At 46.3% G+C, this 24841-nt stretch overlaps 1 protein-coding gene across 1 annotated transcript in view; it reads right to left on the reverse strand.

Annotated features, from left to right (window-relative positions):
• Window positions 1-22797, reverse strand: part of LOC311321764 (protein EFR3 homolog B) — a 44372-nt gene extending 21575 nt beyond the window's left edge. Inside the window, exons 1-6 of the mRNA XM_084453774.1 lie at window positions 22721-22797; window positions 19122-19249; window positions 17337-17487; window positions 15946-16067; window positions 13239-13388; window positions 11455-11589 (exon numbers count right to left, since the gene is read on the reverse strand). Coding sequence (XP_084309900.1) covers window positions 11455-11589; window positions 13239-13388; window positions 15946-16067; window positions 17337-17487; window positions 19122-19228 — 665 coding nt within the window. The 5' untranslated portion in view covers window positions 19229-19249; window positions 22721-22797. The remainder of the gene's footprint in view (window positions 1-11454; window positions 11590-13238; window positions 13389-15945; window positions 16068-17336; window positions 17488-19121; window positions 19250-22720) is intronic.
• Window positions 22798-24841: the final 2044 nt, after the last annotated feature.

Here is a 24841-nt window from a genome sequence, read left to right on the forward strand (position 1 = left end):
ATAAACACACCCAGAACAGAGGAGGAGGTGAATTATATAAACACACCCAGAACAGAGGAGGAGGTGAACTATATAAACACACCCAGAACAGAGGAGGTGAACTATATAAACACACCCAGAACAGAGGAGGTGAACTATATAAACACACCCAGAACAGAGGAGGTGAACTATATAAACACACCCAGAACAGAGGAGGAGGTGAACTATATAAACACACCCAGAACAGAGGAGGTGAACTATATAAACACACCCAGAACAGAGGAGGTGAACTATATAAACACACCCAGAACAGAGGAGGAGGTGAACTATATAAACACACCCAGAACAGAGGAGGTGAACTATATAAACACACCCAGAACAGAGGAGGAGGTGAACTATATAAACACACCCAGAACAGAGGAGGAGGTGAACTATATAAACACACCCAGAACAGAGGAGGAGGTGAACTATATAAACACACACAGAACAGAGGAGGAGGTGAACTATATAAACACACCCAGAACAGAGGAGGTTAACTATATAAACACACACAGAACAGAGGAAGTGAACTATATAAACACACCCAGAACAGAGGAGGTGAACTATATAAACACACCCAGAACAGAGGAGGAGGTGAACTATATAAACACACCCAGAACAGAGGAGGAGGTGAACTATATAAACACACACAGAACAGAGGAGGAGGTGAACTATATAAACACACCCAGAACAGAGGAGGTGAACTATATAAACACACACAGAACAGAGGAGGAGGTGAACTATATAAACACACACAGAACAGAGGAGGAGGTGAACTATATAAACACACCCAGAACAGAGGAGGTGAACTATATAAACACACCCAGAACAGAGGAGGTGAACTATATAAACACACCCAGAACAGAGGAGGAGGTGAACTATATAAACACACCCAGAACAGAGGAGGAGGTGAACTATATAAACACACCCAGAACAGAGGAGGAGGTGAACTTTATAAACACACCCAGAACAGAGGAGGTGAACTATATAAACACACCCAGAACAGAGGAGGTGAACTATATAAACACACCCAGAACAGAGGAGGAGGTGAACTATATAAACACACCCAGAACAGAGGAGGAGGTGAACTATCACACCCAGAACAAAGGAGGTGAACTATATAAACACACACAGAACAGAGGAGGAGGTGAACTATATAAACACACCCAGAACAGAGGAGGTGAACTATATAAACACACCCAGAACAGAGGAGGAGGTGAATTATATAAACACACCCAGAACAGAGGAGGAGGTGAACTATATAAACACATTCAGAACAGAGGAGGTGAACTATATAAACACACCCAGAACAGAGGAGGTGAACTATATAAACACACCCAGAACAGAGGAGGTGAACTATATAAACACACCCAGAACAGAGGAGGAGGTGAACTATATAAACACACCCAGAACAGAGGAGGTGAACTATATAAACACACCCAGAACAGAGGAGGTGAACTATATAAACACACCCAGAACAGAGGAGGAGGTGAACTATATAAACACACCCAGAATAGAGGAGGTGAACTATATAAACACACCCAGAACAGAGGAGGAGGTGAATTATATAAACACACCCAGAACAGAGGAGGTGAACTATATAAACACACCCAGAACAGAGGAGGAGGTGAACTATATAAACACACCCAGAACAGAGGAGGAGGTGAACTATATAAACACACCCAGAAGAGAGGAGGAGGTGAACTATATAAACACACCCAGAACAGAGGAGGAGGTGAACTATATAAACACACCCAGAACAGAGGAGGAGGTGAACTATATAAACACACCCAGAACAGAGGAGGAGGTGAACTATATAAACACACCCAGAACAGAGGAGGAGGTGAACTATATAAACACACCCAGAAAAGAGGAGGAGGTGAACTATATAAACACACCCAGAACAGAGGAGGAGGTGAACTATGTAAACACACCCAGAACAGAGGAGGAGGTGAACTATGTAAACACACACAAAACAGAGGAGGTGAACTATATAAACACACCCAGAACAGAGGAGGAGGTGAACTATGTAAACACACCCAGAACAGAGGAGGAGGTGAACTATGTAAACACACACAGAACAGAGGAGGTGAACTATATAAACACACCCAGAACAGAGGAGGTGAACTATATAAACACACCCAGAACAGAGGAGGAGGTGAACTATATAAACACACCCAGAACAGAGGAGGAGGTGAACTATATAAACACACCAAGAACAGAGGAGGTGAACTATATAAACACACCCAGAACAGAGGAGGAGGTGAACTATATAAACACACCCAGAACAGAGGAGGAGGTGAACTATATAAACACACCCAGAACAGAGGAGGTGAACTATATAAACACACCCAGAACAGAGGAGGAGGTGAACTATATAAACACACCCAGAACAGAGGAGGTGAACAACACACCCAGAATAGAGGAGGTGAACTATATAAACACACCCAGAACAGAGGAGGAGGTGAACTATATAAACACACCCAGAACTGAGGAGGAGGTGAACTATATAAACACACATAGAACAGAGGAGGAGGTGAACTATATAAACACACCCAGAACAGAGGAGGTGAACTATATAAACACACCCAGAACAGAGGAGGAGGTGAACTATATAAACACACCCAGAACAGAGGAGGAGGTGAACTATATAAACACACCTAGAACAGAGGAGGTGAACTATATAAACACACCCAGAACAGAGGAGGTGAACTATATAAACACACCCAGAACAGAGGAGGAGATGAACTATATTAACACACCCAGAACAGAGGAGGTGAACTATATAAACACACCCAGAACAGAGGAGGAGATGAACTATATAAACACACCCAGAACAGAGGAGGTGAACTATATAAACACACCCAGAACAGAGGAGGAGGTGAACTATATAAACACACCCAGAACAGAGGAGGAGGTGAACTATATAAACACACCCAGAACAGAGGAGGAGGTGAACTATATAAACACACCCAGAACAGAGGAGGTGAACTATATAAACACACCCAGAACAGAGGAGGAGGTGAACTATATAAACACACCCAGAACAGAGGAGGTGAACTATATAAACACACCCAGAACAGAGGAGGAGGTGAACTATATAAACACACCCAGAACAGAGGAGGAGGTGAACTATATAAACACACCCAGAACAGAGGAGGAGGTGAACTATATAAACACACCCAGAACAGAGGAGGAGGTGAACTATATAAACACACCCAGAACAGAGGAGGAGGTGAACTATATAAACACACCCAGAACAGAGGAGGTGAACTATATAAACACACCCAGAACAGAGGAGGAGGTGAACTATATAAACACACCCAGAACAGAGGAGGTGAACTATATAAACACACCCAGAACAGAGGAGGAGGTGAACTATATAAACACACCCAGAATAGAGGAGGTGAACTATATAAACACACCCAGAACAGAGGAGGTGAACTATATAAACACACCCAGAACAGAGGAGGAGATGAACTATATAAACACACCCAGAACAGAGGAGGTGAACTATATAAACACACCCAGAATAGAGGAGGTGAACTATATAAACACACCCAGAACAGAGGAGGAGGTGAACTATATAAACACACCCAGAACAGAGGAGGAGGTGAACTATATAAACACACCCAGAATAGAGGAGGTGGACTATATAAACACACCCAGAACAGAGGAGGAGGTGAACTATATAAACACACCCAGAACAGAGGAGGTGAACTATATAAACACACCCAGAACAGAGGAGGAGGTGAACTATATAAACACACCCAGAACAGAGGAGGAGGTGAACTATATAAACACACCCAGAACAGAGGAGGAGGTGAACTATATAAACACACCCAGAACAGAGGAGGAGGTGAACTATATAAACACACACAGAACAGAGGAGGAGGTGAACTATGTAAACACACCCAGAACAGAGGAGGAGGTGAACTATATAAACACACACAGAACAGAGGAGGAGGTGAACTATATAAACACACCCAGAACAGAGGAGGTGAACTATATAAACACACCCAGAACAGAGGAGGTGAACTATATAAACACACCCAGAACAGAGGAGGAGGTGAACTATATAAACACACACAGAACAGAGGAGGAGGTGAACTATATAAACACACCCAGAACAGAGGAGGAGGTGAACTATATAAACACACCCAGAACAGAGGAGGAGGTGAACTATATAAACACACCCAGAACAGAGGAGGTGAACTATATAAACACACCCAGAAGAGAGGAGGAGGTGAACTATATAAACACACCCAGAACAGAGGAGGAGGTGAACTATATAAACACACCAAGAACAGAGGAGGAGATGAACTATATAAACACACCCAGAACAGAGGAGGTGAACTATATAAACACACCCAGAACAGAGGAGGAGGTGAACTATATAAACACACCCAGAACAGAGGAGGTGAACTATATAAACACACCCAGAACAGAGGAGGTGAACTATATAAACACACCCAGAACAGAGGAGGAGGTGAACTATATAAACACACCCAAAACAGAGGTGAACTATATTAACACACCCAGAATAGAGGAGGTGAACTATATAAACACACCCAGAACAGAGGAGGAGGTGAACTATATAAACACACCCAAAACAGAGGAGGAGGTAAACTATATAAACACACCCAGAACAGAGGAGGAGGTGAACTATATAAACACACCCAGAACAGAGGAGGAGGTGAACTATATAAACACACCCAGAACAGAGGAGGAGGTGAACTATATAAACACACCCAGAACAGAGGAGGTGAACTATATAAACACACCCAGAACAGAGGAGGTGAACTATATAAACACACCCAGAACAGAGGAGGAGGTGAACTATATAAACACACCCAGAACAGAGGAGGTGAACTATATAAACACACCCAGAACAGAGGAGGAGGTGAACTATATAAACACACCCAGAACAGAGGAGGAGGTGAACTATATAAACACACCCAGAACAGAGGAGGAGGTGAACTATATAAACACACCCAGAACAGAGGAGGAGATGAACTATATAAACACACCCAGAACAGAGGAGGAGGTGAACTATACAAACACACCCAGAACAGAGGAGGAGGTGAACTATATAAACACACCCAGAACAGAGGAGGTGAACTATATAAACACACCCAGAACAGAGGAGGAGGTGAACTATATAAACACACCCAGAACAGAGGAGGTGAACTATATAAACACACCCAGAACAGAGGAGGAAGTGAACTATATAAACACACCCAGAACAGAGGAGGTGAACTATATAAACACACCCAGAACAGAGGAGGAGGTGAACTATATAAACACACCCAGAACAGAGGAGGTGAACTATATTAACACACCCAGAACAGAGGAGGTGAACTATATAAACACACCCAGAATAGAGGAGGAGGTGAACTATATAAACACACCCAGAACAGAGGAGGAGGTGAACTATATAAACACACCCAGAACAGAGGAGGTGAACTATATAAACACACCCAGAACAGAGGAGGAGGTGAACTATATAAACACACCCAGAACAGAGGAGGAGGTGAACTATATAAACACACCCAGAACAGAGGAGGAGGTGAACTATATAAACACACCCAGAACAGAGGAGGAGGTGAACTATATAAACACACACAGAACAGAGGAGGAGGTGAACTATGTAAACACACCCAGAACAGAGGAGGAGGTGAACTATATAAACACACACAGAACAGAGGAGGAGGTGAACTATATAAACACACCCAGAACAGAGGAGGTGAACTATATAAACACACCCAGAACAGAGGAGGTGAACTATATAAACACACCCAGAACAGAGGAGGAGGTGAACTATATAAACACACACAGAACAGAGGAGGAGGTGAACTATATAAACACACCAAGAACAGAGGAGGAGGTGAACTATATAAACACACCCAGAACAGAGGAGGAGGTGAACTATATAAACACACCCAGAACAGAGGAGGTGAACTATATAAACACACCCAGAAGAGAGGAGGAGGTGAACTATATAAACACACCCAGAACAGAGGAGGAGGTGAACTATATAAACACACCAAGAACAGAGGAGGAGATGAACTATATAAACACACCCAGAACAGAGGAGGTGAACTATATAAACACACCCAGAACAGAGGAGGAGGTGAACTATATAAACACACCCAGAACAGAGGAGGTGAACTATATAAACACACCCAGAACAGAGGAGGTGAACTATATAAACACACCCAGAACAGAGGAGGAGGTGAACTATATAAACACACCCAAAACAGAGGTGAACTATATTAACACACCCAGAATAGAGGAGGTGAACTATATAAACACACCCAGAACAGAGGAGGAGGTGAACTATATAAACACACCCAGAACAGAGGAGGTGAACTATATAAACACACCCAGAACAGAGGAGGTGAACTATATAAACACACCCAGAACAGAGGAGGAGGTGAACTATATAAACACACCCAGAACAGAGGAGGAGGTGAACTATCACACCCAGAACAAAGGAGGTGAACTATATAAACACACACAGAACAGAGGAGGAGGTGAACTATATAAACACACCCAGAACAGAGGAGGTGAACTATATAAACACACCCAGAACAGAGGAGGAGGTGAATTATATAAACACACCCAGAACAGAGGAGGAGGTGAACTATATAAACACACCCAGAACAGAGGAGGTGAACTATATAAACACACCCAGAACAGAGGAGGTGAACTATATAAACACACCCAGAACAGAGGAGGTGAACTATATAAACACACCCAGAACAGAGGAGGAGGTGAACTATATAAACACACCCAGAACAGAGGAGGTGAACTATATAAACACACCCAGAACAGAGGAGGTGAACTATATAAACACACCCAGAACAGAGGAGGAGGTGAACTATATAAACACACCCAGAATAGAGGAGGTGAACTATATAAACACACCCAGAACAGAGGAGGAGGTGAATTATATAAACACACCCAGAACAGAGGAGGAGGTGAACTATATAAACACACCCAGAACAGAGGAGGAGGTGAACTATATAAACACACCCAGAACAGAGGAGGAGGTGAACTATATAAACACACCCAGAAGAGAGGAGGAGGTGAACTATATAAACACACCCAGAACAGAGGAGGAGGTGAACTATATAAACACACCCAGAACAGAGGAGGAGGTGAACTATATAAACACACCCAGAACAGAGGAGGAGGTGAACTATATAAACACACCCAGAACAGAGGAGGAGGTGAACTATATAAACACACCCAGAACAGAGGAGGAGGTGAACTATATAAACACACCCAGAACAGAGGAGGAGGTGAACTATGTAAACACACCCAGAACAGAGGAGGAGGTGAACTATGTAAACACACACAAAACAGAGGAGGTGAACTATATAAACACACCCAGAACAGAGGAGGAGGTGAACTATGTAAACACACCCAGAACAGAGGAGGAGGTGAACTATGTAAACACACACAGAACAGAGGAGGTGAACTATATAAACACACCCAGAACAGAGGAGGTGAACTATATAAACACACCCAGAACAGAGGAGGAGGTGAACTATATAAACACACCCAGAACAGAGGAGGAGGTGAACTATATAAACACACCAAGAACAGAGGAGGTGAACTATATAAACACACCCAGAACAGAGGAGGAGGTGAACTATATAAACACACCCAAAACAGAGGAGGAGGTGAACTATATAAACACACCCAGAACAGAGGAGGTGAACTATATAAACACACCCAGAACAGAGGAGGAGGTGAACTATATAAACACACCCAGAACAGAGGAGGTGAACAACACACCCAGAATAGAGGAGGTGAACTATATAAACACACCCAGAACAGAGGAGGAGGTGAACTATATAAACACACCCAGAACTGAGGAGGAGGTGAACTATATAAACACACATAGAACAGAGGAGGAGGTGAACTATATAAACACACCCAGAACAGAGGAGGTGAACTATATAAACACACCCAGAACAGAGGAGGAGGTGAACTATATAAACACACCCAGAACAGAGGAGGAGGTGAACTATATAAACACACCTAGAACAGAGGAGGTGAACTATATAAACACACCCAGAACAGAGGAGGTGAACTATATAAACACACCCAGAACAGAGGAGGAGATGAACTATATTAACACACCCAGAACAGAGGAGGTGAACTATATAAACACACCCAGAACAGAGGAGGAGATGAACTATATAAACACACCCAGAACAGAGGAGGTGAACTATATAAACACACCCAGAACAGAGGAGGAGGTGAACTATATAAACACACCCAGAACAGAGGAGGAGGTGAACTATATAAACACACCCAGAACAGAGGAGGAGGTGAACTATATAAACACACCCAGAACAGAGGAGGTGAACTATATAAACACACCAAGAACAGAGGAGGTGAACTATATAAACACACCCAGAACAGAGGAGGTGAACTATATAAACACACCCAGAACAGAGGAGGAGGTGAACTATATAAACACACACAGAACAGAGGAGGAGGTGAACTATATAAACACACCCAGAACAGAGGAGGAGGTGAACTATATAAACACACCCAGAACAGAGGAGGAGGTGAACTATATAAACACACCCAGAACAGAGGAGGAGGTGAACTATATAAACACACCCAGAACAGAGGAGGAGGTGAACTATATAAACACACCCAGAACAGAGGAGGTGAACTATATAAACACACCCAGAACAGAGGAGGAGGTGAACTATATAAACACACCCAGAACAGAGGAGGTGAACTATATAAACACACCCAGAACAGAGGAGGAGGTGAACTATATAAACACACCCAGAATAGAGGAGGTGAACTATATAAACACACCCAGAACAGAGGAGGTGAACTATATAAACACACCCAGAACAGAGGAGGAGATGAACTATATAAACACACCCAGAACAGAGGAGGTGAACTATATAAACACACCCAGAATAGAGGAGGTGAACTATATAAACACACCCAGAACAGAGGAGGAGGTGAACTATATAAACACACCCAGAACAGAGGAGGAGGTGAACTATATAAACACACCCAGAATAGAGGAGGTGGACTATATAAACACACCCAGAACAGAGGAGGAGGTGAACTATATAAACACACCCAGAACAGAGGAGGTGAACTATATAAACACACCCAGAACAGAGGAGGAGGTGAACTATATAAACACACCCAGAACAGAGGAGGAGGTGAACTATATAAACACACCCAGAACAGAGGAGGAGGTGAACTATATAAACACACCCAGAACAGAGGAGGAGGTGAACTATATAAACACACCCAGAACAGAGGAGGAGGTGAACTATATAAACACACACAGAACAGAGGAGGAGGTGAACTATGTAAACACACCCAGAACAGAGGAGGAGGTGAACTATATAAACACACACAGAACAGAGGAGGAGGTGAACTATATAAACACACCCAGAACAGAGGAGGTGAACTATATAAACACACCCAGAACAGAGGAGGTGAACTATATAAACACACCCAGAACAGAGGAGGAGGTGAACTATATAAACACACACAGAACAGAGGAGGAGGTGAACTATATAAACACACCCAGAACAGAGGAGGAGGTGAACTATATAAACACACCCAGAACAGAGGAGGAGGTGAACTATATAAACACACCCAGAACAGAGGAGGTGAACTATATAAACACACCCAGAAGAGAGGAGGAGGTGAACTATATAAACACACCCAGAACAGAGGAGGAGGTGAACTATATAAACACACCAAGAACAGAGGAGGAGATGAACTATATAAACACACCCAGAACAGAGGAGGTGAACTATATAAACACACCCAGAACAGAGGAGGAGGTGAACTATATAAACACACCCAGAACAGAGGAGGTGAACTATATAAACACACCCAGAACAGAGGAGGTGAACTATATAAACACACCCAGAACAGAGGAGGAGGTGAACTATATAAACACACCCAAAACAGAGGTGAACTATATTAACACACCCAGAATAGAGGAGGTGAACTATATAAACACACCCAGAACAGAGGAGGAGGTGAACTATATAAACACACCCAAAACAGAGGAGGAGGTAAACTATATAAACACACCCAGAACAGAGGAGGAGGTGAACTATATAAACACACCCAGAACAGAGGAGGAGGTGAACTATATAAACACACCCAGAACAGAGGAGGAGGTGAACTATATAAACACACCCAGAACAGAGGAGGTGAACTATATAAACACACCCAGAACAGAGGAGGTGAACTATATAAACACACCCAGAACAGAGGAGGAGGTGAACTATATAAACACACCCAGAACAGAGGAGGTGAACTATATAAACACACCCAGAACAGAGGAGGAGGTGAACTATATAAACACACCCAGAACAGAGGAGGAGGTGAACTATATAAACACACCCAGAACAGAGGAGGAGGTGAACTATATAAACACACCCAGAACAGAGGAGGAGATGAACTATATAAACACACCCAGAACAGAGGAGGAGGTGAACTATACAAACACACCCAGAACAGAGGAGGAGGTGAACTATATAAACACACCCAGAACAGAGGAGGTGAACTATATAAACACACCCAGAACAGAGGAGGAGGTGAACTATATAAACACACCCAGAACAGAGGAGGTGAACTATATAAACACACCCAGAACAGAGGAGGAAGTGAACTATATAAACACACCCAGAACAGAGGAGGTGAACTATATAAACACACCCAGAACAGAGGAGGAGGTGAACTATATAAACACACCCAGAACAGAGGAGGTGAACTATATTAACACACCCAGAACAGAGGAGGTGAACTATATAAACACACCCAGAATAGAGGAGGAGGTGAACTATATAAACACACCCAGAACAGAGGAGGAGGTGAACTATATAAACACACCCAGAACAGAGGAGGTGAACTATATAAACACACCCAGAACAGAGGAGGAGGTGAACTATATAAACACACCCAGAACAGAGGAGGTGAACTATATAAACACACCCAGAACAGAGGAGGTGAACTATATAAACACACACAGAACAGAGGAGGTGAACTATATAAACACACACAGAACAGAGGAGGAGGTGAACAATATAAACACACACAGAACAGAGGAGGAGATGAACTATATAAACACACCCAGAACAGAGGAGGAAATGAACTATATAAACACACCCAGAACAGAGGAGGAGGTGAACTATATAAACACACCCAGAACAGAGGAGGAGGTGAACTATATAAACACACCCAGAACAGAGGAGGAGGTGAACTATATAAACACACCCAGAACAGAGGAGGTGAGCAGGACAGAGGGACGGAGCAGAGAGGACGAGGGGGGGGGTGTTTGTGTGTGTGCGAGGGGGGGCTCACATGAGGACGGGCGTGACGGGGTTGTGTGTGTGTGTGTGTTGGGGGGGGGGGGCTCACATGAGGACGGGCGTGACGGCGTTCTTGATGTTGCCGTAGGCGGCGCGGCCCAGCAGCTCTCTGAAGCAGCGCTCCGTCAGCTCGGCAGGACTCTCCTTCTCCTTCTCAGACGCCTGCAGGGGAGAGGGGGAGCGACTGGAGAGAGAGACAGAGGGGAGGGAGAGAGGGAGGAAAGGAGAGAGAGGAGAGAGAGAGGATGGGGTTGAGAGAAATATGCAAGTTGCAGTTAACCTAACTAACCTAACCCTAACGCTAATGCTAGCTAGCTAACGCTAATGATAACTATAATGCTAACGCTAACACTAACACTAATGCTAGCTAACTAAAGCTAGCATTACTGTTAGAATTAGAATTATAATTAGCATTAGCTAGCTAGCATTAGCATTATCGTTAGCTAGCTAGCATTAGCGTTCAAAAGTGCCTTTTGTGATGTCATGGTGACCTTGACCTTTGACATTTGAATAGCAAAATCTCTACCAAAGGGGAATAGATTCCGTCATCTTCTATCTATCTTCTAGCTATCGCCTGGCGGAGGCATAAAAACAGTTCAAAGCAGTACAGCAGCAATACAGTAAGAATATGGTGTGTGCAAAGTGCAATATTTCTGACAGATTAAAAGTCAAGCTTCAGTTCAATATTCACTGTGTAAAGGATTTAAAGGACACATAAAATGCAAAACTCCCTTTTTCAGTGTTTTTGCATTTGAGTCTCTGATGGCCCTACTAACACACAAACGATCAGGTAAGACAACCCATTCATTTTGTTGTGGGTGGCGAAATGCAGAAAACCCAGCTGGCTAGCTGCAATCGTTGGACCGTAGGACAGCAAATGTGAAAGTAAATGTAAGGATTCGATGTTGAATGATATTGATATGATATTTTGCACCGCAAAACTGTTTCAGTATCGTAGCTTCACTCTCTTACGCTTTCGTTCTCAATGGAATGACATCACGGAGTGGGCGTGGAGGAGGGGCAGCTCATTTGCATAGGAAAAAAAATACCCTCAATCCTGGCGGTTTGGAGCGCAGCTCAAAATAGGCATATTGGGCTTGATATAACACTCAATCCGAGTGGTATTTTCTTGTAAAATACTCAAAGACATGTATAGGGGACCCCAAAGACTTATTTTAAATTGTTGAAAATTTGCATTTCATGTGTCCTTTAAAACGTGATGGAGCTGCTGGTCACAGCTAAAACGTTTTCTGTGACCTTTAATATTAAATTCCTTGTGTTTCACACTGAAATCTATCCAGGGAGAAATGGTTGTTGGACATTGTTAATGTTATTCAACTCAAGATCAAGCTACATTACATCAAACAGGTCTGTATTTATACCCTCACCTGCTTTGATTAGAGTCACTATTTCCCATTCTGAATTGAACTGACCCATTACTCTCTCTATCATTTAGCTTGTAGCATCCAGGTTTGTAATGTAACTTGTATCTATGTCAAGCTAACCCGCTAGAATAGACTGGAGAGATCGGCTTTTGCCATCAGCCAATTTGGCGACCCCCAATCCAGTCATTTGGAGTGAGAACCGGACGACAATCGGAGCATCCCAGACATCAGTGTGTCATGTGTATGCATCTCTCTCTCTCTCTCTCTCTCTCTCTCTCTCTCTCTCTTTCTCTCTCTCTATTTCAATTCAATATGCTTTATGCTTTATCATGAATGTCAGGTGAACAATATTGACAGAGCATCCAGAATATAATACAATACTCTCTCTCTCTCACCTAGACACATCAGTTCACCACTAGACTTCCGGGTGTGACCCCTGACCCCTCACCTCTCGGTGCCCTCCCGGCTGTGCAGGTTGAAGAGCAGCGAGGGGACGATCTTGTCCATGTGCTGGGGATCCCAGATGTTGGCCTGCAGCTCATCGTTCACCGTCTTCCTCACCACCCCCTGCAGACCCTTGATACCAGCCATGCGGATCCTACAGAGCAGGAGGCAATCAGTCAATCAACCAACCAGCCAACCAATCAACCAGCCAGTCAATCAACCAGCCAACCAATCATCCAACCAGTCAATCAACCAGCCAACCAATCAATCAAATAGTCAACCAATCAACCAATTTCAGGGGACTTCAGGAATAAGAAGATGAACAGAAAAATATAAGAGAATGGAGGGGCGTCCAAAGGGCAATGATGACGATAAACATTCACGCTTTACGGAAGATTGTCATGAGATTATGAGCATTTAAATATTGTTCTATTGCTATGATGAATCGAGAGGGATATGTGACTGAGATCCCCTATGAAGACTGCTGTTTGGCTCTGCTACAGCAGTTAGAAAAACTATTATCATTTGGTGTTGGTTGATGGCAGAGCAAAAAAATAAAAGTTTGGAGGTGTGGCCACGTTCCAGAGTGTGCCTCTTGAGAGCCAATCAGCAACACGGGGGAGATTGGGAATTTTCCCTGGTTGCTGACTCATACTGTAGCTAACTCATAGCCAGCTCATAGCTAGCTCATAGCAGGCTCATAGCAGGCTCATAGCTAGCTCATAACAGGCTCATAGCAAGCTCATAACAGGCTCATAACAGGCTCATAGCCAGCTCATAGCTAGCTCATAACAGGCTCATAGCCAGCTCATAGCTAGCTCATAGCAGGCTCATAGCAAGCTCATAACAGGCTCATAGCTAGCTCATAGCAGGCTCATAGCTAGTTCATAACAGGCTCATAGCAGGCTCATAGCTAGCTCATAACAGGCTCATAGCAGGCTCATAGCTAGCTCATAACAGGCTCATAGCTAGCTCATAACAGGCTCATAGCTAGCTCATAACAGGCTCATAGCAGGCTCATAGCAGGCTCATAGCTAGTTCATAGCAGGCCCATAGCTAGTTCATAGCTAGCTCATAACAGGCTCATAGCTAGCTCATAACAGGCTCATAGCTAGTTCATAGCAGGCTCATAGCTAGCTCATATCAGGCTCATAGCTAGCTCATAGCAGGCTCATAGCTAGCTCATAACAGGCTCATAGCTAGTTCATAGCTAGCTCATAACAGGCTCATAGCTAGCTCATAACAGGCTCATAACAGGCTCATAGCTAGCTCATAACAGGCTCATAGCAGGCTCATAGCTAGCTCATAACAGGCTCATAGCTAGCTCATAACAGGCTCATAGCTAGTTCATAGCAGGCTCATAGCTAGCTCATAGCAGGCTCATAGCTAGTTCATAGCAGGCTCATAGCTAGTTCATAGCAGGCTCATAGCTAGCTCATAACAGGCTCATAGCTAGTTCATAGCTAGCTCATAGCTAGCTCATAGCTAGCTCATAACAGGCTCATAGCTAGCTCATAGCAGGCTCATAGCTAGTTCATAGCAGGCTCATAGCTAGCTCATAACAGGCTCATAGCTAGTTCATAGCTAGCTCATAACAGGCCCATAGCTAGTTCATAGCTAGCTCATAGCTAGCTCATAACAGGCTCATAGCTAGCTCATAGCAGGCTCATAGCTAGTTCATAGCAGGCTCATAGCTAGCTCATAACAGGCTCATAGCAGGCTCATAGCTAGTTCATAGCAGGCCCATAGCTAGTTCATAGCTAGCTCATAGCTAGCTCATAGCTAGCTCACAGCAGGCTCATAGCTAGTTCATAGCAGGCCCATAGCTAGTTCATAGCTAGCTCACAGCAGGCTCATAGCTAGTTCATAGCAGGCTCATAGCTAGCTCATAGCTAGCTCACAGCAGGCTCATAGCTAGCTCATAGCAGGCCCATAGCTAGCTCACAGCAGGCTCATAGCTAGTTCATAGAAGGCTCATACCTGTAGCTAGCTTAATACAAGCTCATAGCACCAGCCGGCTACAAGCTAACATGTACTGAACTCTATGGATTTGAAAAGCAGATTAAGTAGAATGGACTGAGACACAAACTATAGTTTTTTGTGTACAATGCAATAATATTTGTGTACAAAGCAATAATACTGTGCAATATTATGTCTTGGCAATGGGAAAAATGAACAGTGGCTAGCACTCCAAGTGGAGGGTGGTTAGGTACATCTCATAGGACAAATGAACGAATGAACAAATGAACAGATAAATGAACGAACGGACGAACCCACCCCGCCAGTGTGGGGGACAATTAACCTGACACTCAACCAACCAATTAACCTGTCACTTAACCAACCAATTAACCTGTCACTCAACCAACCAATTAACCTGTCACTCAACCAACCAATTAACCTGACACTCAACCAACCAATTAACCTGACACTCAACCAACCAATCAAACAAACAAACAATAGTCTCGTCAACTTCTTAAGCATAATTAAACACGTATAGAATGTTTCTGAGAGTATAAAGAATCAGAGCCCAGGAGAGGAGGGGAGGCTGCTCTGAGTCTCCCAGCCAGGAGAGGAGAGGAGAGGAGAGGAGAGGAGAGGAGAGGAGAGGAGAGGAGAGGAGAGGAGAGGAGAGGAGAGGAGAGGAGAGGAGAGGAGAGGAGAGGAGAGGAGAGGAGAGGAGAGGAGGCTGTTCTGAGGCCTCAGTCACTCACTTGGTGCGGATGTCTGGGTCCTCGTAGTTGGAGTGGCACATCTCGCTGAAGCGCGACACAAAGAAGTCGTAGCTGCGATGGTAGGACGCCGTATCCTCCTCAATGTTGGCGAACTTCACAAACTGAGGAGAGAGAGAGAGAGAGAGAGGGAGGGAGAGAGAGAGAGAAAGAGGGAGGGGGAGAGAGAGAGAGAGGGAGAGAGAGAGGAAGATTAGGGGAAGGAAGGAGAGGTGGAGAGAAATGAGGGGGTGAATCTTCATTGTAATAGTGAAGAGTAAATGACTCAGGGAGGATATCAATTTCTCAGCGCTAACTGGAGAAGAATGGAATAAGCCTGACTCAGCCCTCTGAGGGCCATGCCTGCTGTCAAACATATGACTCCCATGATCAATACCTTCAATTAATCCCAGTGAAATGCGGAGAAAGCAGTGGCATTAAGCATCATACTAGAGTCCCTTTCCCCTTTGCTGAAATGTCAGCTCAACTGTAGCGCGGTGACATTTTAACTGAGCGCTCACACTCCAGGATGCCCACCAGGGGAACGCTTCCTGTTAACAACAGGCCAGATACCCACCGCGAGAAAGCTTCCCGGGGGGGAACCCCACATGATGAATATTCAATTAGAAGGCCAATTAAACCAATGGCTGGGGGACACAAAGGCCAGCAGCTAAATTGGGAACCAGGGTAACGATGCACCCTGGGCGCGGTGACATCTGCAGCGATTCTATTTCCTGTGATTATTATATTATTATTTTTTATAAAACAATAATCATTATTGATTGATCATTTAACTGGTCAGATTTTTTACAAATATGCTAAAAAAAAGAAATAGAAAAATAAATAGAAAAACCGCGTTAAGCCTTTCTTGAGATATTGTGTTCATCAGGCCAAAAACACATTTTGTGAGGTCACAGTGACCTTGAACTTTGACCACCAAAATCGAATCAGTTCTTCATTCAGTCCAATTGGACATTTTGGCCAAATATGAACACATTCTGTCAAGCCATTCCTGAGATATCGTGTTCACCAGGCCAAAAACGCCTTTTGGGAGGTCACAGTGACCCTTGACCTTTGACCCCCACGATCTAAGCAGTTCATCCTTGAGTGCCAGTGAACATTTGTACCAAAGGGGAAGAAATTCCGTCAATGCGTTCCCGAGATATTGCATTAACAAACATCGTACGGACGGACGTACGTACGGACAACCCGAAACCATAATGCCTCCGCATAAAAACACGCTCAGTTGTAAATCTAGAGACGGGTTGCTGGCAAAACTTAGGTTGAACAAAAGAACAAGAATGTGCAACTTTTATCTTAACTAAACCTCCAGTTGAACATGGGTGCTTTCAGACAACAGACTTCTGCCCTCTAGAGGTCTGCCCTCTACTCACCGAGTTGGTTCCAAGGATCTGCAGGTTGGGCTTGTCGGACTCCAGCAGCTTGCGGACCATCTTCAGGAAGCTCTCCACAAACAGGTTGATGCTCTGGCAGTGGCACGCCATCAGCAGCTGGTCCAGTGCCTCCATGGCGATGCACACGTAGCTGGGAGAGGGAGGGACTTAAAACCTGCTGTGTACTGCTCCTAACACGCTGTACTGCTACTATAAGTACTTCTAACATGCCATGTTCTCCTCAGTACTAATTAATACTTCTAACATGCTATGTTCTCCTCAGTACTAATTAATACTTCTAACATGCTATTTTCTCCTCAGTACTAATTAATACTTCTAACATGCTATGTTCTCCTCAGTACTAATTAATACTTCTAACATGCTATGTTCTCCTCAGTACTAATTAATACTTCTAACATGCTATGTTCTCCTCAGTACTAATTAATACTTCAACATGTTATGTTCTGCTCAATACTAATTAATACTTCTAACATGCTATGTTCTGCTCAGTACTAATTAACTTCTCACATGCTGTTTTCCTCAGTACTAATTAATACTTCTAACATGCTATGTTCTGCTAAATACTAATTAACTTCTAACGCTATGTTCTGCTAAATACAAATTAAAGCTTGGATACTGCTTAAGACCTGCCTTGTGCTGCGTACAACTTGCAATGTGTTCAGACTGTGTATTGCTTATAATCTCCTATGTACTGCTTAGAAACTGCTTACAACCTTTTATGTACTGCTCCGGAATTGCTTAGAAAAACATATGTGCTGCTTAAAACCTCCCATGTGCTGCTTAGAACCACCTATGTGCTGCTTGGAACCTCCTATGTGAATTTTGAATTTATTTATTGAGGATAGCCCCTTGAGATGTATCATCTCATTTTCGAGGGGGTCCTATAACACAAATACAAACATTAAACAATGAATTACAGAATACATAAAACAACACAAATACACACGCACACTTAGCTCAACAACTCCAACCCACCCACACAGCCTAGTTACATCTTAACCACCACAACACACACCCGGCCCACGGATTAATGTGCCCACTATGTGCTGCTTAGAACCTCCTATGTGCTGCTTAGAACCTCCTACAGTATGTACTGCTTACAGTAGAACCTCCTATGTGCTGCTTGGAACCTACTGTGTGCTGCTTAGAACCTCATATGTGCTGCTTAGAACCTCCTATGTGCTTCTTGGAACCTAAAACATTGAATTATCTCCCACTCAATGAAAGCGGAGGGGGAGCTATTAAACCAGCCTGTCCATGCGTCCATCACCAGGACGATTGTTTACCATCGCCATGTATGTTGCTTTGTATGTACACAAAATACCTACATTGTGTCTCTCAGTAAAAGCACAGTCTCATTCTGCTCAGGGAAGTTTCTGCTTTCCAGACCATTCTACAGCTTGAGGCGTGTCCCTGGCTTGCTCAAACGGACAGCACATTATAGCTGCAGTAGCCAATGAGAAGAATTGGGCTTGTTGGAGGCGTGGCCTTGAGTTGGACAATGGGCAGGGAGATGTCACCTCTGTTAATATGTTCATTAGACGTTCTATACAGCTAACCTGTGTATGAACCAAATATCTGCCATATACCATACGTATTCATTGAGAAAAGTGCTTCCCTATGCCTCCTTTGTTTCATTCACAAGGGGCGAGACGTCAATCGTGTTGCACAACATGTTAACTAATACACGTGTTCATAGCGAGCCACCAGGGTTCTGGTTCTGAGAGAACTCTAGGACCCAGAGTGGGCGGGAGGTGCGCTGACCCGTAGCGGTGGCGAGCCACGTCCCGGGACAGCCTCTCGGACAGGTAGGCTCCGATGCGGTCCAGCTTCTCCGGGGCCGACAGAGCGTAGAATGTCAGCTTCTCCATGTTGGCCTTCACCAGTCCATCCTGGAGAGGGGAGAGAGAGAGAGAAGCAGAGAGAGAGGAGAGACACAGAAACAGAGAAAGAGAGAGGAGACATGGTAAATGGACTGCACTTATATAATGCTTTTATCCAAAGCGCTTTACAATGAAGGCCTCTTATTCACCCATTCACACACACATTGGAGCAATTTGGGGTTCAGTGCCTTGCCCAAGGACACTTTGACATGTGACAGGAGGCGGGAATCGAACCACCGACCCTACGATCATTGGACGACCCTCTCTACCACTGAGGGGGGGGGGGGGGGGCTATGAAATGGGACAAACATCTTAAAATTACATTCCATGACCCAACAGTAGTATTTCGGAAATGTGTAGCGTTCTTTTGTTGCTTGCTCATAGCCCTTGGTTTGAAGTGAGGGTCTGAAGAATCTCCGTTTCGAGGGCTATGTAGCCCTCACCCTTACCCCTACACCCTCAAGGATTGGGACGACCCTACCCCTATGTGAACGCGCAAAATTAAGTGTTAGGGGCAAGGGATGAATTTGGATTCAGCCAAAGGGGTGCTCTATTGTGTGTCCACTCTCTTTTGTACAAACTCAGTCATTTTCAAACACACACACACTTTATATAACACACTCATGACATTTCTGCTGTATAGCTGGAGCTCCTGGGCTTTAACGCTCAGCATAACTAGATCAGAGTCCAGTCTCCCTCTCCCCCCGCCTCCACCCACTTCCTGCTGGACTGGAGTGCTTAAAGTCTCGACTGCAGACGCCGACCAAGTCCACAGAGACCCTGGGCTTACAGAGCCAGACCTTCCTCCACGCTGTGTTTACGCTGACCCTGGGCTCACAGAGACAGCCCTTCCTCCACGCTGTGTTTACGCTGACCCTGGGCTCACAGAGCCAGACCTTCCTCCACGCTGTGTTTACGCTGACCCTGGGCTCAGAGAGCCAGACCTTCCTCCACGCTGTGTTTACGCTGACCCTGGGCTCACACCTTCCTCCACGCTGTGTTTACGCTGACCCTGGGCTCACACCTTCCTCCACGCTGTGTTTGCGCTGACCCTGGGCTCACACCTTCCTCCACGCTGTGTTTACGCTGACCCTGGGCTCACACCTTCCTCCACGCTGTGTTTACGCTGACCCTGGGCTCACACCTTCCTCCACGCTGTGTTTACGCTGACCCTGGGCTCACACCTTCCTCCACGCTGTGTTTACGCTGACCCTGGGCTCACACCTTCCTCCACGCTGTGTTTACGCTGACCCTGGGCTCACACCTTCCTCCACGCTGTGTTTACGCTGACCCTGGGCTCACACCTTCCTCCACGCTGTGTTTACGCTGACCCTGGGCTCACACCTTCCTCCACGCTGTGTTTACGCTGACCCTGGGCTCACACCTTCCTCCACGCTGTGTTTACGCTGACCCTGGGCTCACACCTTCCTCCACGCTGTGTTTACGCTGACCCTGGGCTCACACCTTCCTCCACGCTGTGTTTACGCTGACCCTGGGCTCACACCTTCCTCCACGCTGTGTTTACGCTGACCCTGGGCTCACACCTTCCTCCACGCTGTGTTTACGCTGACCCTGGGCTCACACCTTCCTCCACGCTGTGTTTACGCTGACCCTGGGCTCACACCTTCCTCCACGCTGTGTTTACGCTGACCCTGGGCTCACACCTTCCTCCACGCTGTGTTTACGCTGACCCTGGGCTCACACCTTCCTCCACGCTGTGTTTACGCTGACCCTGGGCTCACACCTTCCTCCACGCTGTGTTTACGCTGACCCTGGGCTCACACCTTCCTCCACGCTGTGTTTACGCTGACCCTGGGCTCACAGAGCCAGCCCTTCCTCCACGCTGTGTTTACGCTGACCGGGTGCTGGATAAGGGTCTGGTTATCGTTCTGATGAGGGAAGCACTGTGTTTCTTTAAACCAATCACAATCGTCTTACACGGCCACACACACACACACACACACACACACACACACACACACACACACACACACACACACACACACACACACACACACACACACACACACACACACACACACACACACACACACACACACACACACACACACACACAAATGATTTCTTCCTTGTTCGAGCACCGTGACGACTGGTGTCACTTGTATACTTGAATGTACTTTATTGTCCATTAAATGTATTTATTGTCCATTAAATGTATTTATTGTCCATTAAATGTATTTATTGTCCATTAAATGTACATGTAATGAATATTTGTCTTTGGCAGTCAGTATAAATACAGACAATGAAAGAAGTAACACACACAAGGCCTCAGAAGCAGGTGCTCTTGTGCTGTGGGTATAACTGCATGATGTTAAGAGAGGCTGTTACTCGCTAACTGAGGGGATGAGGTTAGTTACAGCGTCCTGTCCTCTGAAGCCTGGAAACCAAATTAGAAACAGGACGTTTTTGGGCCACACACGCACGCACTCACGCACACACACTCTGATAAACCAGGTCTCTGGTGTTCAGGCGTGCACGCACTGACGCACGCACTCACGCACACAGCTGGTCCCGGCTGCCACGGTGACGGTCATGACTGGGGCGCGTCTCAAACTAAAATTTATTTTTCCTCTCTTTGCCATTCTCAATCATCGCTACCGCCATCCGTGATTAGACGGAATACGTAGATGAGGATCTATTTGATAAGACTGCGAGACTGCTAGACTACGGATAGTAGGTTGCCAAACTGGGAACCATATAATGTACAGCTGCGTACCTAGGCCCGGAATGAGGAACTGATTAGTGCTGATAAGATATTGTAAAGACAAGCGATCACAAGAATTCCAATATACCTGCACCTGTTCTTGATACATATGGGAAAATAAACGCTCTGTTCTATTCTGAGGCTGAGGTCCAGGCGAGGACAGGTCCTGTGTGTGTACGCGCTGTCCTGTGTGTGTACGCGCTGTCCTGCGTGTGTACGCGCTGTCCTGCGTGTGTACGCGCTGTCCTGCGTGTGTACGCGCTGTCCTGTGTGTGTACGCGCTGTCCTGTGTGTGTACGTGCTGTCCTGTGTGTGTACGTGCTGTCCTGTGTGTACGCGTTGTCCTGTGTGTGTACGTGCTGTCCTGTGTGTGTTCGTGCTGTCCTGTGTGTGTTCGTGCTGTCCTGTGTGTGTTCGTGCTGTCCTGTGTGTGTACGTGCTGTCCTGTGTGTGTACGCGCTGTCCTGTGTGTGTACGTGCTGTCCTGTGTGTGTACGTGCTGTCCTGTGTGTGTACGTGCTGTCCTGTGTGTGTACGTGCTGTCCTGTGTGTGTACGTGCTGTCCTGTGTGTGTACGTGCTGTCCTGTGTGTGTACGTGCTGTCCTGTGTGTGTACGCGCTGTCCTGTGTGTGTACGCGCTGTCCTGTGTGTGTACGCGCTGTCCTGTGTGTGTACGTGCTGTCCTGTGTGTGTACGTGCTGTACTGTGTGTGTACGTGCTGTCCTGTGTGTGCGAGGACGGGGAGAGTCCTCACCTCCGGGTCTTCTGGGAAGATGTTGTCCACCAGTCTCTTGTAGCGGGGCCTGAGGGCCCCACAGCATCCACAAACCCCTGGGGGGGGGGGGGAGAGAGAGAGAGAGAGAGAGAGAGAGAGAGAGACAGACAGAGAGAGGCAGACAAAGAGAGAGAGAGGGAGAGAGAGAGAGAGAGAGAGAGAGAAGAGACAGACAGACAGAGAGAGAGAGAGAGAGAGAGAGAGAGAGACAGATTAAGTCAATCATCTGCTAATTCAAACTTTCTCACAATTCAAAATAAGACTGCAATTTCCTAATTTGACGTGACAGCAAGGGAACGGAGGTCATGGGCGGCGGCGTGCTGCGTTTGGAGCCGGCAGCTGGCGAGGACCCCTCAGGAGAAACCTCCCGGCCCCCAGCGGGCGAGGACCCCTCAGGAGAAACCTCCCGGCCCCCAGCGGGACAGGAAATAAAACTGTCACCGACAGTGAAACCCCAACATGACTCACGGACCAATAACACTTAGAGACATCCATCACACCGGGGCTGGCTATCGACAGGAGCTCAGCAAGAACTAAGGCAGCAGAGGCAGAGAGAGAGAGAGAGAGAGAGAGAGAGAGAGAGAGAGAGAGAGAGAGAGAGAGAGAGAGAGAGAGAGAGGGAGAGAAAGACAGAGAGAGAGGGGGGGGGGGGTAGAGAGAGAGAGAGAGAAAGACAGAGAGAGGGGGGGGGGTAGAGGGGGGGGGGTAGAGAGAGAGAGAGAGAGAGAGACAGAGAGAGAGGGGGGGTAGAGAAAGAGAGAGAGAGAGAGAGAGAGAGACAGACAGAGAGAGAGGGGGGGGGGTAGAGAGAGAGAGAGAGAGAGAGAGAGAGAGAGGGAGAAAGACAGAGAGAGAGAGGGGGGTAGAGAGAGAGAGAGAGAGAGATAAAGAGAGAGGGTGTCCATGCCATGTTGTGTTTTCCCCGTCGAGCAGGGGTGGAGAAAGAGAGGCCTTTGTTCAAAGGCGTTTGAAAGGGGGTCGGACATCTAGAGAATGAGGCCGCAACGACACGGGCGAGTAAACAGGCAGACACACACACATACACACACACACACACACACACACACACACCACACACAAACAACCTTGAGGAGTTGTGTAACACACGGCATTGTGTCCGACTTTGCGGAGGGAAGAAAGCTCCCGGCGGAGGGGGAGAGAGCTGGAAGCTGATTGGCTGGGGGAACTCAGCAGCGATGAGTCACAGGTGATCCTGGGAGTGTGAGGAAACGGCATGGGGAACATCCAGAACTAGAGAAATCAATCTGCTGGCTCGGACTAGACGGTCAACCGTACCCACGCGAACACACACGCGCCCGCACACCACACACACACACACACACACACACACACACACACACACACACACGAGACACACTAGTGAAAGCAATATTACTGTGCCCGCTATGAATGCTGGGGAGTCTACTATTTATTTACAGTAAGAGATGCCTCATGTTTGCAAGATTTCTAAAAAGGTGCCCATACAACAACGCTGAGACGAGCCTGCTCCTCCACGCCTCAATCCGACAACCGTCATTCCTTGGACGTCCTCATCATCACCGCGGGATTCGTGATGGAAAAAAAGGCGAGCGTTCGCCCGCTCAAAGGCCGCCGATCGATCGGCGATCGCCCCGTTACGGACGGAGAGGTTGTGGTCGGAGGTGGAAAGGAGGCGTTCGCGCTTTCCTCTCAGCGGACACGCGGTCTCCATCGCAGCCTGAGCTGTGTGTGCGTGTGCCCGCCCCCCCCCCCCCCCCCCCCCCCCCCGCCTCCCCAAATATCTGAGCGCCGGGTCACCGTCGTCTCCTCCCAGATACTATTCCTAGCCTCTCGTCCTCCTCCTCTCCTCCACCACCTCCAACGCTAATGACTCCTCCCCCCCTCCCTCGCTCCCTCCCCCGGTGTCCTGGCTTGCGGCCTGGTGTAGGAGGCACAGCTGAATTAATGACCATGCAGCAGTGTCCACTCGGGGGGGGGGGCAGAGGGGGGGCTGCCTCGTGACTGAGTCACCGACAAGTGCTACATACTGCAGCTCAGAGGAGTATTCTGTCCGCCTCTGTGTGTGTGTGTGTGTTTGTGCGTGTGTGTGTATGTCGGGTG

This window comes from Borostomias antarcticus (genome assembly GCF_949987555.1).
Source record: "Borostomias antarcticus genome assembly, chromosome: 19".
Lineage (NCBI taxonomy): Eukaryota > Metazoa > Chordata > Actinopteri > Stomiiformes > Stomiidae > Borostomias > Borostomias antarcticus.